This window comes from Acartia tonsa, chromosome 15 (genome assembly GCF_053477335.1).
Source record: "Acartia tonsa isolate MP-2025a chromosome 15, ASM5347733v1, whole genome shotgun sequence".
Classification (NCBI taxonomy): domain Eukaryota; kingdom Metazoa; phylum Arthropoda; class Copepoda; order Calanoida; family Acartiidae; genus Acartia; species Acartia tonsa.
Window position 1 is genome coordinate 5,614,314 of NC_137274.1, and position 16,392 is coordinate 5,630,705.

Consider the following 16,392-nt stretch of genomic DNA (forward strand, 5'->3'; position numbering starts at 1 on the left):
CTAAAATTAGAATCCATATTAAGTTTTGAAATAAGTATGACAAAATTCATAAAAGCGAAGCCTTTAAATGGTATAACAAACACACGTTGACACTTGTAGAGTGTCAGAACTGTTTAAGCAGATTTAAATGCTTAAGTACCCATAAAAAGTGTTTTAAATGTAGTACGAACTTTCCGGTGAGGATAACAGAGTTGCTACGCTTGCTAAATCCATATGATAATTCTAAAGTAATGAAAAGAGCCTAACGTTACGGACGGTGTACCGACGCTTATTTTAGAAAAGCTTCGCTTGTATGTAGATGTATGTATTTCTCTAATATAAATAATTTTCAGATATGTATTTTTATGAATGGGAAAAATGTTGAAAATGAAGAGATATAATTGAAGAAAAGTATTTTGACAACATGACTAGTCGGTAAGATTACGATTACGGGTATATAAAGGCCCACTAAAATGCCTTCGTTTGGAGTTTCTGCTCAAGTCTAAACTAGGGTTGGGCCGGATATCCGGTGTGGCCGGATATCCGGCCATTTTCAATATCCGGCCGGATACCGGATATTGAAACTATCCGGCAGGATATCCGGCTCTATATTTTTTTATACTTAACACCGAAAATCTCTGCTTTTTAAAATTTTAAATGGCTATAAATTTCTTATTATTGAAGCTAGAAGAACATTTTTTCTGAACAAGTTTAACTTTATGTAAATTTATATAAGATTTCTGAAGAAATTTTTTTTGCTACTCTAGTATCTGGTAATTTGGCCGGTTATCCGGCCGGATATCCGATAATTTGGCCGGATAACCGGATATTTGCCGGATATCCGGCCGGTTACCGGATATCCGGCGTTTGAAATCAGCCGGATATCCGATATCCGGCCAAAAAAGTATCCGGCCCAACCCTAGTCTAAACCACACTGTAGCATACTAGAGATGTTTAAAGTAAAAAATGTAATACCTAGGTTTTGTTTTAGGTTTTAAACATTCCCTTTGCTTTCATTCGCGCTTAGTAATTAAATTAGTATCTTTTCATTACTAAATAGATACCTATCAACACTTTTTTCTGAAGTGACAAATTCGCAAGACATTGCAGCAGTAGACAACATTTTAACCTAACTACTTTTATATAAGAATTTTTTTTCAGGGGCGGTAAGACAAAATCATCCAAGGAAGAATTGAATACGGAAAAATTTGGTAGGATTTTATATGTTTCTTCTCCCTGCTTGCGTAACGACTCTACAACAATGGTATTATAATACTGTCAGCCATTGAAATTAAGTTTAGTGAAATTTTGTTTAGAATGGCTATGCAATCGATTAATATCCGCTGGATTAAACCGGTTCTCAGCCACACGGAAAAATCATGCATAGCCTTGTATTAAAGATAATTTTCTACGCATATTTAAACAAAAATCATAAATTTAAAAGCCCGGGGGCTAACAAAACTTGTTTTAATCTTTTTTATATTTTTCATTTTGATAACCGTGGAAAGCTGTCTATAATAAGATGCGACGAATAACTATTAGTAGTACCTAGACTGTATTGGATGAACAAAATGGATAGATTATGCAAAATATAGTTAGGACTATACCTATGGATCGCTTCACTCACGTAAACATGCAAAAAAAGCCCGATTCTATTTCAGGGGTGTATATACTGCATGGGTTTCCCTGCTAAATAGGGGGGGGGGGACTAAAAAATATGTAATGGGGAGGGGGGAATTAGAAATAAACAGACCTGAAAACATTTTTCCTCCTCCTTGAGGGGGGGGGGGGGGAGGACAAGAAAAATATGAGAGATGGTGAGGAAATAAAGAGTAATGAAAACATTTATCCATTTATTACTTCTCATTGGAAGAAAAAACTAAGGGGGGGGGGGGATAATATATTTTTCAGCAAGGTAAAAAAATCTTGTACAGAATATACACCCCTGGACTATTTTCTATTTTACTGTCTAGTATTTGTGCTTCGCTACTAATGGATGTTGTAATCCTTATCCTTATTTAGATAATTTAAATAATGAAGAAACTAAGGAGGAGGATGGCCCCAACCTCCAGCGGACAACTGGCAATGAACTTGGAGCCGGGTGTATCAAATCAACTGCCTATAACATTATCACTCAAATCAGTCTTAGGAAAAAAATCTTTATTTATACTTAGACAGGCTAATTTTGTTTATTATCATTGAAGATGAAGTTATGAACATCTATTTATTTTCCAACGTCTGATTTATTTGCCCAAAGCATCCTCAATCGTTTCCATTATATTTTTTTCCTTACCCCCATAACCCCCCACCCCTCCCCTTCTTCCTGAAATGAAGGATTTTTTTGATAGAATCGTCACATTTCTTCTGAACGCATTTGTTCTTCACCGAGTTGATCGAGAGGTTTTGGGTTTAGTAAACATGAGATTAACACTTCTAGGAAACATTGCATTATATTTTTTGTTGGCTATCACTGAGCTCTGCGCGAAGCTTACCAATCCAATATTGGCCAAAGGATTCTGATTTCAATTTCTGATTGTGCATCTGAATCTTAACCTAATATAAACAAAGCTCCATACATCCCAGCTTATAACAAAAACGAAATTAACTCAAAAAAAATCACGAAACCTTTAACATATACGTGGTTTTCCGCTGTCGTTGGGTAGCAACATATAGTAAAATTGACGACCTCTCCATTTGCCCCCCCCAAATATTATTTTAGATTTATTTTTCTTGTTGGTTATACCTTATAGCTGCATACATCCTGTTACTTGTTCGATCAATAATGCAATGTTGAACATTTGTAGGAGATACAATAATATTTCTGAGTAGAGAAGCATTTAGATTAGCCTGTCAAGGAATGAATAAACATGTTTCCGCTAGTGGTAGGGTTGTCCCAGGGAGGGAGGGAGGGGACATTGGACTGTAAACTATTCCAGTTCCCTTATTTAAATAACAATTTTGTGGACTTTTAATGAATTATGAGTGGTTTGTTTACTAAGTTGAGTGTCCTTATGTTTCTACCACCAATTGTAATTTACAGAAGGGGTAACTTTGTGTGTCATCATTGGGGATGTACTGTACATTAGACCGACTCAGAATTACCACTTTTTTTGAAATTCAATGGGCGCGCTATTTCAACCCATTCCTTTTGTGATATAAAGACCAATGATACCAAAAAAAGTGTTCTGGTAGCTTTTTTTCAGCAATATGTCAAATTCGATTTTCATAAAAAAGGGGAAGGTTCCCCCCTGGGGGTGAAATTTTTTTTTCTTTCAAACCATGGCTTTATACACCTTCCTGAATTCGTCTTGAAGAGTACATTAAGGATCAAAAAACGATTTTAAAATATTTTGATCATAGCAAGAGCTATTCTCAAAAAACTAACAGTTTTGGCCATTTTAGCAAAATCAGGTGATTTTGACGGTTATTTGAGGATAACTTTTTCTGGGATCAATATTTTTAAAAAACGTTTTTTGATTCTTAATGTACTCTTCAAGACGAATTCAGGAAGGTGTATAAAGCCATGGTTTGAAAGAAAAAAAAATTTCACCCCCAGGGGGGAACCTTCCCCTTTTTTATGAAATTCGAATTTGACATATTGCTGAAAAAATAGTCTGAGACAATTTTAAAGGTATCAATAGTCTTATATTTATGAATAGAATGGGTTAAAATAGCGCGCCAAAAAATTTTGCACCTTGAGTCGGCCTACTGTACATTAATATATGGGAAATTGTCTTATCTTATTCCTTTAGATCCCTGACTTTTATTTAATCTTGTATGAAACAGCAGTGTCCAAACATTTCCACCAATAATAATATCATTGAGCACATTTATTCTTGACAATCCTGCAGGCCATCCGGCAGCTGGTAAGTTTGAGTCCTGGCCGGCTGTTTTGAACCTGGTATGGCTGAGTGTTCCTGTGGCTGTGCTTTGCTCGGCTGGATTCTCGTGGATCTGGATACACTTGTTGTCAGGTTTCTAGACAATTTGGGTACCATTTAAAAAAAATTTTGGGTCCCATTTAAGGGGGGAGGAGGATGTGCCACTTTTTGAAACCAAAAGTAAAACGTGCATGATCTCAGCCCATAAAATAGTTACAGCTTCAAAATTCGGCAAAGCAGCTGCTTTTGTGGAAAACATTTTGAACTGTGAAGAAACGGCGGCGGAACCGCCGCTCCGGCCGAAAACCGCCATTTACCGTCAATTTGTTTTGCCTTTTTTCGCCAAATTAGACAGTTCTCAATCATCTGACATAAACTTTTTTTCTCATAAAAGTGTCAAGTGAAAATATAAGCGAAATTTATGAAAAAAAAAGGCAGATTCTCGCGGATTTTGGATTCTTATTTTTGGCGGATTTCGGATTCGGATTCCGGATTCTAGCAATATTTTAAAAGGCTTTTTTTTAAATTAAAAATTAAGTGCTACATATGTCCAAAAAATAATGTTCTTCGTGTTCTCTATAATTCACTTCCGAGAATCGAACCAGATTTTAAAAGATGTTAAATATAATGATGATAATCTTTGTCTTCTAAAAAGGGGAGTTAAGGAAAAAACTAAAGACGCTAATTTTAGCCTACCAATTAAGAATCCGAATCCGCTATTAAAAGGATTCCGGATTCGGATTCCCAACCTTAGTCACTAAATCCACGTACTATATCAATGCATTAGTTGATTCGTCAGTCGGTCATGCTAAGGATTGTGCAATGGTTTGATGATTATCTTATCATTTTAACTTATGTATGACCACTGAACATTTGTGTCCGCCATTAATCTATAGGTGTATTAAAGCTTTGCTTTTTAAAAATCCGCAAAATTGTCAAGATATGACTACCTAGAACCGTCCATTCCGGAGCTAATTCCTCAGTACAGTTCTGCCGTTCTCATTGTGTCAGGTATTCAATTGCTTCAGCAAATGCATATTTATTATTTAATGGGGGGGGGGGGGGGTGGTTACTGTCATTTATACAACTAGTTAAAGTCAAGTAATCTAAGTAGTGCCCGAACTTTTCAACAAATAATTTTATTCTACTAAAGGGTTAACTTTGTCGATCGTAATCGGAGTATGCACCATTTAATCGTGTATTGTCCTATCCCCTAAGATCCCTGCAGACATGCAGAAGCAATTGGAAATGAATTAAGGCAGTGTTTGTGTGCAACTATTAGCTGAAGCTCCGTGGCTAGTGGCGCAGGAAAGGAAAATATTTGAATATTGTGTTCAGCTCAGGGTTTGGGACATTTTATCTGAGACCATAGCGGGAAGGAACTTTTATAATTTTTATAATAAGTATACTGCACCTCTTGATGATTAAAAATTTACCTATCTAAAGTCTAAAAATTGTTGACTACCACACATAAAGGGGAAAGGCGGATGTGCCACTTTTTGAAACCAAAAGTAAAACGTGCATGATCTCAGCCCATAAAAGAGTTATAACTCTAAATTCTGCATAGCAGTTGCTTTTGTGAGGAACAATATGGAACTGTGAAGAAACGGTGCCGTTTCCAGTCGAATTTTATTTGCCTTTTTTCGCCAAATTATACAGTACTCATTCATCTAAGATAAACTTTTCTTCTCATAAAAATTTCCCTTAGGTATATTTTCACGTGACACTTGAAATTTTTCAAACATGTCAATGTTAAAAAAAAATTGCAAGTGTAGCATCTTACAAGTGTTAAGAGAAAATATAAGCGAAATTTATATGAAGAAAAAAAAGTTTATCTCAGATGATTAAAATTGTCTATTATGGTGAGAAAAGGCAAAAAAATATTCGGCGGGAGTGGCGGTTCCGCCGCCGTTTCTTCACAGTTCCATTTTGTTCACCACTAAAGCAACTGCTGTGAAAAATTATAGAGCTGTAACTCTTTTATGGGCTGAGATCATGCACATTTTACTTTTGGTTTCAAAAAGTGGCACATCCGCCTCCCCCCATTTACCTAGCAAATTTTGAATGGGACTGGGAGTAAAAAAATTATTGAAGCAGAACTATGGACTTCATGGTGCTCCTTGAAAAAGTCTTGAGGAGTAGAATCAGAAACTTATTTTCGTTTTAAAATATCTCGTTCCTAGCTCTCAAAAATCTCTAAAAGTTTGCAAATTCTCAAAAAAGGAACGAGATATTTTGAAACGTACTAAAGTTCCTGATTCTTCTTCAAGGATTTTTTATGGAGCACCATGAAGCCATAGTTGACTCCCAATCAAAAATTGCTAAAAAATAAAATACCCCTTCGAGATTACAATAAGTGGTTGAAACGTTTGGACACGTAACTAAATGAACAACCATTAAAAATTTATTAATATCCCCCAAAGTTGTTAAGGAAACGACAGTCTCGATCATCCCAAAACATTATAATTATAACAATAAAAATTCTAGAAATATTCAAATATTTGCTGTGTCAGGTTTATCAGTTTATTCGGCTGAGAGTGGCGCTGGAATTTTTACTCATGGCCGTTAAGCTGCTGGCCTTGGTGTACGCAGTTGTTTATACACCAAAAGAGGTAAAACCAGGGATCTTAAGGGATAAGACAATGGGGGATAAATCAAAGTACATCCCCAATGATGTCAAACAAAATTATACCTACTGTAGATCAAAAGCATTTGTTAAAAAGTTTGGATATTTAACTACCTGTTCTGTCTATTTCGTGATTTTTATTTCTAAACATGAGGGTATATTATAACTTTATATCTTGCTATCTATCTTGATATCTATATTACTATCTATCTTGCTATTTATCTTGCTATCTATCTTGCTACCTATCTTACTATCTATCTTGCTACCTATCTTACTATCTATCTTACTATCTATCTTGCTATCTATCTTGTTATCTATCTTGCTATCCATCTATCTATCTTGCTTTCTATCTTACCATCTATCTTGCTATCTATCTTGCTTTCTATCTTACCATCTATCTTGCCATCTATCTTGCTATTTATCTTGCCATCTTTCTTGCTATTTATCTTGCTATCTCTCTTGCTATCTCTCTTGCTATTTATCTTGCAATCTATCTTGCTATTTATCTCGCTATCTATCTTGCTACCTATCTTACTATCTATCTTGCTACCTATCTTACTATCTATCTTGCTACCTATCTTACTATCTATCTTACTATCTATCTTGCTATCTATCCTACTATCTATCTTACTATCTATCTTGCTATCTATCTTGCTATCTATCTTGCTATCTATCTTGCTATTTATCTTGCTATCTATCTTGCTATCTATCTTTCTATTTATCTTGCTATCTATCTTGCCATCTTTCTTGCATTTATCTTGCTATCTATCTTGCCATCTTTTTGTTATCTATTTCGCTATCTATCTTGTTATATATCTTGCTATTTATCTTGCCATCTTTCTTGCTATATATCTTGTTATCTGTCTTGCTCTATCTTCCTATCTATCTTGCTAACTATCTTGCTCTATATCTTGCTATATATCTTGCTCTATAGCTTGCTCTATAGCTTGCTCTATATCTTGCTATCTATCTTGCTCTATCTTTCTATCCATCTATGGATATTGTGTCAGGTGGTATCTGTGTGGGCATATGGAAACTTGTTAAGCAGCCTGACCTACACCATCTATATATCTATCTTTCTATCTATCTATCTATTAATATTGTGTCAGGTGGTATCTGTGTGGGCATATGGAAACTTGTTAAGCAGCCTGACCTACACCATCTATATATCTATCTTTCTATCTATCTATCTATTAATATTGTGTCAGGTGGTTTCTGTGTGGGCATATGGAAACTTGTTAAGCAGTCTGACCTACACCATCTCTTTCTATGTTGCACTCCACCTTATTATCAAATATGGAAATACAGGGTGCGTCACATACTTTTTTTCAACGTATTTTTCTATTTTTTCCCCAAGGAAAATAAATTTGTGTACATCCCCAATGATAATACACAAAATTACCCCTTCTTGAGATTAAAATTAGTGGTCGAAACTAAACACATTTCACCTAAGTCCCCAAAGTTGTGAAGCCAATGAATAAGAAAACGTTATTATAAAACTTTGGGGACTAGTGTAATTATTTGTAATGTGACGCTATCCTGTGTAGAAATGTAAACTGCGAGCACAGCGGAAAGAAGTCAATATTACCATTCACAAGTGTAACACAACTATTACCAAGTTTCAGCCAAGGATCATACAAGGTAGGCTTGATTCTTAATTCAGTGTATGTCCGTACGTCTGTCTGTCTGTATGTCTGTCTCTTGTTATTTTTCTCTACGTCATTTTCTTTCTCTTTCTTTTTTTACTTGCTTTTTTCTCTATAGATCTCATTCGCTTTCTCTCTATCTCTATTTCTCCGTCTTTATACCTATCTTCTCATTTTTTCATTCCCTTTTTTTCTTTGTTTTTTCGTATTTCTGATTTCTCTCTTTCTCGTTTTCTCTTTCCGATTATTGACTATTTTCTTATATATTCTCTTTTTCCATATTTCTCTATTTTTTTCTGTTTATTTTTCTCTTTTTCTCCAGCTATTATTCTCACCAACCTCCCTCACCCCTCCCCACCTGTAGAGGCCTCTAGAGGCGTAGTCGCTAGTTAAAGTTGAATTGAACCACACTTATCTTATATCCTTCAATTTTTAAGTGATTATCTAGATAATCCAGAGCATCATCCGCGTGTAATTGGGTACGATACTGTATCACTAAAGGATATTAGATTAAGTAACATCCACCAGACAATCAACCCTTGATTGCACGACCTTTGTCTCAGAAGTTCTAACTGTTCATTTTAATGAGTTGCGTGTTTATGGTCCTAGGCATTACCCCTGCTCTTATCTATTTATGTCGCGAACCTGACATATCAGCAGAAGGAACCATTTTTAACGTCTTAAGTTAACACGCAGTGTCGGCCCGAAATTCGAACCTATCACCTCCCCGGCGACGAGCGGATGCGTTACGTGTTAAGCCACGATTGCGGGTTGATATAACCACACTACTAGGTTAACGAGGACTACAGAAATGTGGCGCTGAGCTTTCTTGGCCAGGGAATCCTGAAGCAACTTCTCACTGAGGGAGAAAGATATCTCATGACCTTTCTTAGTCTGCTCACTTTGGCTCAACAGGAATTTGCACCCACCACCCATCTATTAATTAAGGGATAAGTCATTGGATGATAAATTATTTCTTTCTGTAAATTAAAATTATTGGTTGAAAAGTTTGGACACTAGTTGTACTTGTAAACCAGCCAATTATAGTAGGTAAAGTATGGAGTAGGGTTGGGCCGGATACTTTTTTTGGCAGGATACCGGAAACCGGATATCCGGCTGATTTCTAAACCCGGATATCCAGTTCCGGCCGGATATCTGGCCAACGTTCGATATCCGGCAAATTACCGGATATCCAGCCGGATAACTGGGTATCCGGCGTCAAAAATCAGCCGAATATCATGTAACCGGATAGTTTTAATATCCGGTATCCGGCCCAACCCTAGTATGGAGGGGTGTTAAACTTAGGGATATTAAGGGATAAGACAATGGAGATAAATCAATCTAACGAATAAGATAACGAGATTTTAAAACTTTGGGTACCAGTGTAATTAACAGTTAAATATCCCCACCATCCCTTCTGGTAAAATATCATTGTTTGGGTGCAAATTTACTGTAACTGCAGGGAACCTATGACGTGGTATCCAACCTTGGAGCCTTGGCTTGCAGGCACAAAACAGTTTTGAAACGGAAAAAAATAGGGTCATTTTTGGCGTATTTTCTGTAAAGTCTACTGTAACCCTTTAGTCAAATGCTCTTATTAAGTCAAACTGTTATTAAATGCCTATGACCATTTTATATAGAAGCCTCTAGGGACACTTATGGTTAGCGGAAAGTAAAACAAAATGTTTGAGGTTGTAATTTTCTTCTAAAAGGGCATTTCTCTTGTGAGGATGATTATTTACTATCCCAAAATAGTTTTAAAACTTCCCTAGACCTATAGAGAGCTTGACTTAAAAGGATAACCATATGGGTTCAGCGGTTATGGAGATCCTTCGCTACAGACAAAAAATGCTTACTACTTTATATAGTACTAGCGGCTAGAGGCAAAACTCTCTTTTTAAAATCGAGAAACGTAAAAACCTCCCCCAAAATAGTTATAAACCTTCCCGGACCTATGAGAATCTACCCTGTTAAGGAGAACCCGATTGGTTCAGCGGATAGCGATATCCTTCGGTACAAAAACACAGACACACAAACAGACAGACATTCTGTTACTTAAGTATAAGGATAATATTCGCACAAGTTTTCTGTTTGTAAGCTGGTTGTGAACTGCAGGTTTATATTTCGTCCTGTGGAGGACAACGCCTACTTTTTCTTCAGCCAGCAGTGGCGGCGAGGCTTGGACTGGCAGCACCAGAGTCCAGAGGCAAGACAAAATGTTAGGGTTGGGCTATACAGGTAGGTTTTTATCGGGGATCTTAAGGGATAAGACCATGGCCGTTAATTTGATGTATATCCCCAATGATGATACTAGGGTTGGCAATCCGCCCAATTTTTGGACCCAGAATCCGGATCCACAATTCAAATTGCGGAATCGGATTGGTTATTTTTATGGCTTTTGTTACACTCGAAAAAAATTTACTTAAAATATGGCAGACAAAAACCAAAAAAGTATTTTATTGCTTCTTAACTTCAAGTAAAACGGTGGGTAACATCCATATTTTATTTTAGGTTAGGTTAAGTTAAGTAAGGGTTAAAAATGGCCACTGTGGGAACTAGAATTTTTTTTATGAAAAGACATTTAAAAATATTTCTAGAATTCACAATCCGAAAATTCGCAAAAAAATAAACAAGAATTCGCAAACCATGGATTAATCTGCTTTAGTTTTGGGCTGATTTTTGCAGGGGTGTGTATATTCTGCACAAGATTCATTTTTTCCCCTGCTGCAATTTTTTTTTCCTGCCTAGGTTTTTTCCAGCAAGGACCCCTTGGAAAATGGAAAAATATTTGCAAAAATCTTTATTATATTTATATTATCCCCCCCACCACATATTCTTTTAGTTTTTTTTTTCACCAAAGAGGGGAGATGATGTAAAAAAAATGCTCTCATTTTATTTATCTTAATTTTTAAATCCCCCCCCCCCTCAGCAGTGTCAAATTTGCAGAATATACACCCCTGGATTTTTGTATGAATCCGAATCCGGTCCAAAAATTGGGCAGATTGGCTAACCCTATATGATACACAGAATTACACCTTCTAATATTACATTTACAGATTGAAAAGTATTGACACTCAACTTAATGAATCAACCAATGAAAATTCATATTGAGTCCTTACTGTTTAGCCAATGAATAAAAAAAACGTAAATATAAAACTTTGGGGACTTGAGTAATAAACAGCCCTATGTTCCCTCCCTCCATAGACAATTTTATACGAATAATAAGCTAAAAATTATTTATTTAATACAAGGTTTTTTTGCCCCGATGGGCCAACTAAATTCATTTTACTATCCGCGGAAAGCTGTTTATAATACGATGGTTCAAACAACTAATCCATTATTCCTTAAGGACCACAAAAACAAAGTTCTCAAAAAAATTGTTTCTTGCTAATATTCGCCTACATTTTAGACTGCTCCGATTGAGTCTTCTTATGGGTCTGATAGTTTTAATATTCGGCTTCTCCTACTCGGATCTTTTGCTCACCCTATACGGCGGATGGCGGCTGGCTAGCGACGGAGGAACCAATCTTTTGAGAGCTCAGTGTCTGCTGGTGGCATGCTTTGCTGTCAATGGAATTACAGGTTAGGTTAAATAGCATGGTTTGATGTTTTTATAAGATAAGTCAAGCCCTAGGAGTGGTTTCTTTTGGGAACTCCTACCTCCTCCCTAAAATTGTTACCCTTGAAATATAACCTTTTATCTTGATATTGTATAAGAATTAAGAATAAGGCAATCTCAACATTACGCAGATTTTAGCTTATCAATATAGAATCATCATAATTTTAGCATTACGCAGGTTATCGCTTATCTTTACAGGAATCCTTATAGTTTTTTTTGTAATCGACAAAATATCTAGCTTGCGTAAAACTTTCCCTCAAGAATATTTAATAAATTCCATAAAAAAATCTTCGAATTTTAAAGGAAAAATCTGTTAAAAACTTAACAAAATTTTTAGAATGTTTTGTGCGGACGGTCTTAACGGAGGATGAGATAAAGAGGCTGAATGTAAAATTTATTTACCTGTCCTGTGTGTACCTGGCGGCCACCTGGAGCCTAACTCTGGCGATAGGACCTGTTGGTATGGTCCTGGCTAATGCTTGCAATATAGGAATTGTAAATTACAGTTTAACCAGGGATCTTAATGGAAAAGACATAGCCGATAAATTGATGTCCGGTACATCCCCAGTGATGATACACAAAATTACCTATTTTATAGATTACTATTAGAGGTTGAAACGTTTGGACACTTATCTCAATAAACCAACCAACCAAAAGTTGTTAAGCAAACGAATAAGAAAACGGTATTATGAAACTTTGGGGACTAGTTTAATAAACAGCCCTTTTTAACTCTCTCTTTATATGAGTTTAACATATTTTTAGGACATCCCATTTCTTTTCTGTTTTTAGTCAGTCAGTCTTAGTTAAAACGTTGGAGAGGAGTTACTAAATAATCATAAGCTTGCTACCATGTAAGCCATAATATAAGAAAAACTGTAATTTATTTGTAACATTAGGAATTAGAATATGGATGTCTATTAGAGTCATCAAAGAAACTTTTCAAGACTGCAGGAAATTATTTTTATCATTTTTAGCAGCACAGCTACTAGTCATGCAATTTACTGGAAAGGAAAAATCTTCACACAAAAACCGTAGATTTTTTATAATCAGTCAAGCATAAGTTCATGCGTCTCTCAATGATTCTCAATTTCTTTCAAAGCAACCGCCAAACCAAAGGGGAGACACCATGGAAACTGTCCCGATTTTGTATAACTTTTGCGGAACATGTTCCAGTTACGTCATATTTCTCTTTCCCGAAAAAGGGAAGGGGGGAAGAAAATCTCTTCAAAAGAGATGGGGAAAACCCCCTTTTCTCCCATCTCTTTTTTCTTCCCCCCTTCCCTTTTTTTCTTTCCCCCTTCCCTTTTTCGGGAAAGAAAAATATGACGTAACTGGAACATGTTCCGCAAAAGTTATACAAAATCGGGACAGATTCCATGGTGTCCAAAGGGGACTATGCACAAACGAGAGCAAGTGATTCTCAGCACCTTCCAGACGTGATTTTTTTTAACGAATAATAATATACTAGGGTTATCCTTATACTAAAGTAACAGGATGTCTGTGTGTTTGTACCGAAGGATCTCGCTTACCGCTGAACCGATCGGGTTCTCCTTAACAGGGTAGCTTCTCATAAGTCCCGGGAAGGTTTATAACTATTTTGGGGGAGGGTACCACCACCCTATCAGGAGAAATCACCCCTAGAAAAAAATTACCCCTCTCGAAAAAGAGACTCAAACGAAACATAAACCAATTATTTCTGTAATAAGATATTTTAATTAAAAAAAAACATTCAAAGTGCCACTAGAGGCATCTAGGGGCGTAGCCGCTAGTGTTTAATATTGTTTTATCTATTTAAAAAATCAAATTTCACCATGGTTTATATGAAAAAAATTGATATGTTAGATATTTTTTGACGAAATATCTTCAAATGTTTTATTAAGTTCAAACTGTTGTGACACTAAAGATAACCTTTTCAATGAAAAATGTAAATTTAGTAAAAGGGATGGTAACTTGTAATATTGTAAACATTTTTTAAAGTGTACTTTTGTAATTTACAGCATTTGATTAAGTTTTGGCGTGTTATTTTATATGAATTTTTGACTTAACAAAACATTTGATGATATTTCTTCAATGAATGCTTAACATTTAAAAGTTTTGTTCATAGAAAACCATGGTAAAACTTCATTTTTAAAATCATTTTAACGATATTAAACATAACCCTAGTATATTCACAAAAAAAGTATGTATATTCACGGCTGTAAGCCTGTTTAGAATCACTTGCTCTCGTTCGTGCACAATCCCCTTTTTGTGTTCTTCCCCTTTTTAAATCCCTCCTTTTCTGTCCTAACACCCGGGGTATTAGGTTAAGTAACACGACAACCAACTCTGATTGTACGACCTTTGTCTGTAAGTTCCAACTAACTAACTATTAAAAATGATAATTGAAATTAGGATGGAGCATCCACTAAACGGATTGAGTCCCGACACAGATATCCTATTCCTGCTTCTCTCAGCCGGCACCTGCCTCCAGCTCTCTGAACTATACCTGTACTTCTGGTATCCAGGAATCCACCTGGCTATTGGAATCTGTCTGGCAGCAATTATTGGACTGGCCATTGTGCTCAAAGAAGATTTTATTCTTGTCTTTATTCTACAAAATGTAAAGAATTTTTTTGGCAAGGAGAAAAACGAGTGAAGATGAAAATGTAAATAAAGTAGCTGAAGATTTGTTTATAGCTATGGAGTTCTTACTTTAAGGCAATCTTCACATATATCTCTGGATGTTATTTGCAAGTACACTGGACAAGTAGCTTTTTGCTGATTTTCCAAATATTTCCCTATATCTTTTTAAAGTATTTTTGGTCCAATTAAAAAAATTCTTTATATTAGTATCAAATGATGTTTTAAGTAGGTACACTTTATTTTTCCATTTTTTCCCCAACATATTTTTTATTCCCCTTTAAAACTCTTATGTTGATTTCTAAAGGGAAATGGTTATTCAAGATTTAAGAACCTTTTTTACCCCTAGATTACGTATTTTTTTCCCTTTAGCTTGTTATTGCTGCTCAACTTATGGAAATTGTTGTTCTAAATCATTGTGGATCCGGATCCGCAAGGATCCGCACTTTTTTGAGTCCAAGGATCCGGATCCTGGGGTATAAATTTATGAAAAAATCTACCTAAATTTATATAAAATAGTCACTTACAAATTTTGAAAATCAGACATTCTCGTGATGAGAGCCAATCTTTAAGGTTTAGGTTCAGACTTGAAAATTAAAAGTAGTTTTGACTTCGAGATTAAAGAATAAACATTTTTTGAGAAATTTGGTGATTTTATTTTTATTGTCAAGGATCCGGATCCGCACTGACCAAAATTGGAGGATCCGGATCCGCATACAATTAATGCGGATCCGCAACACTGTCTAAATCTGTGATATTCATTGTTAAAATTTCTATACTTTTATATTTTTGTATTGATATTTGTATTCTTAGTAATAGGTTTAAATTATTACAAGTTTTGTTAGCCTGGGCCTTCGTCCCCTAGGGGATATTTTGATATCCGCGGAAGGCTAAATACTATAATTAACTATTCTCGTATTCATTCGTATCCGGTGGATAGGAACTGGTTCTCATCCATACGAAAAAAACTATGTCTCGCAGCGTATTATATCCTGCTTTCTACGCGGAATATAAAAATGTACAATCATAAGATTAAAACCAGTTTTTTAGCCCGTGCCTTCGGCACCTCGGAGCTTAAAAAAAACTGGTTTTAATCTTACAATTTTACATTCTATATCCGCGGAAAGCTGTTTATAATACGATGCGAGAAATAACTAATATTCTGTTTCAGATGTATTAGACCCCTTTTTTCAAAAAAAAAAACTTGACAATTTTTGGAGGGAGAGAGAAGTGACAAATTAATTTTTTTAATTTTAATTCAACACAACATAAATTCAGGAAATCATTATTAAAAAAGTTAGCAGCGAAGCTACTTTATAATTTACTTTGTCTGTCCGTCAGTCAGTCTAAAATGTTATGAGGATAATGTGATATCCTCAGCTGATATTCTGTTAATAGACGGATGATTTTTTTCTGAATATTATACCAATGGCATCCAGAGCTGGATCTTTAAATGTGTAGCCGTTGGCGTGGCTGTAGCCGTGGCCGTAGTCATGGCTGTAGTTTAGCAACGCTTTAGCCACACTAACGGACTGTGGTCACTTTTAGCGTGGTTAACCACGCTACGACTACGACCACGCGTTGCCAATATGATTTAAAGATCGCATTTTTTTTTGTGGCCACGGCAACGCGTGGTTAATATGATTTAAAGATCGCTATTAGGTTGGTGGCTGTAACTCTGACCACAACTACGGCAACGGCTACGCTTTTAAAGATCCAGTATTTTATTTACGTAAACCGTCGGTCCGTCAGTCATGCTTCAAAATATAAATATTTCAATTTTATAAAATATATGTGAGAAAAGTTTCATGATTTTTAAGTATTATTTTTTTTAACAAATTGTCTCCGTATTCCCATCCAGGAGTTTTTGTGCTTCGCTACTTATTGATGTACTAGCGGCTACACCCCTAGAGGCCTCTAATGGCATTTTAAATGTTTGGTTTAAAAAAAAAATAATATGATACCTTGCAATTTTTCGAAGGAGTCTATTCGATTTATTGTGATTTTCTTGGGAGGGTGGTG

At 35.7% G+C, this 16,392-nt stretch overlaps 2 protein-coding genes and 1 long non-coding RNA gene across 11 annotated transcripts in view; all 3 read left to right on the plus strand.

The window, feature by feature from the left end:
* The first annotated feature begins 330 nt into the window (after positions 1 to 330).
* LOC145307571 (uncharacterized) lies at positions 331 to 2,153 on the plus strand. Its single transcript, XR_013875511.1, has 3 exons — positions 331 to 414; positions 1,141 to 1,190; positions 2,002 to 2,153. It is a non-coding gene; the product is annotated as an uncharacterized LOC145307571 (long non-coding RNA).
* Positions 2,154 to 2,329: 176 nt separating this feature from the next.
* On the plus strand, positions 2,330 to 15,172 carry LOC145307626 (man(5)GlcNAc(2)-PP-dolichol translocation protein RFT1). Of its 5 annotated transcripts, none has more exons than XR_013875536.1 (16): positions 2,330 to 2,413; positions 2,781 to 2,832; positions 3,829 to 3,953; positions 4,815 to 4,871; positions 5,119 to 5,165; positions 6,371 to 6,472; positions 7,695 to 7,795; positions 8,034 to 8,127; positions 8,925 to 9,044; positions 9,592 to 9,638; positions 10,248 to 10,370; positions 11,542 to 11,714; positions 12,089 to 12,238; positions 12,645 to 12,700; positions 14,141 to 14,602; positions 14,988 to 15,172. XR_013875536.1 is itself a non-coding variant. In XM_080150099.1 (15 exons), exons 1-15 carry the CDS (start codon positions 2,398 to 2,400, stop codon positions 14,384 to 14,386), a joined length of 1,509 nt encoding a protein of 502 aa, XP_080006225.1. In that variant the 5' UTR covers positions 2,330 to 2,397; the 3' UTR covers positions 14,387 to 15,172. The 5 variants fall into 5 exon arrangements, 2 of the variants coding, with proteins under 2 accessions (XP_080006225.1, XP_080006226.1); XR_013875534.1 differs by having other exon boundaries at positions 14,141 to 14,598; positions 14,743 to 15,172; XR_013875535.1 differs by having other exon boundaries at positions 14,141 to 14,598.
* Positions 15,173 to 15,501: 329 nt separating this feature from the next.
* The window catches only part of Syp (synaptotagmin binding cytoplasmic RNA interacting protein), a 32,885-nt gene continuing 31,994 nt past the window's right edge, over positions 15,502 to 16,392 (plus strand). For all 5 annotated transcript variants that reach the window (XR_013875532.1, XR_013875533.1, XR_013875530.1 and 2 more), the window contains exon 1: positions 15,502 to 15,645. The gene's annotated coding sequence lies outside the window, so the exon portion shown is untranslated. The remainder of the gene's footprint in view (positions 15,646 to 16,392) is intronic.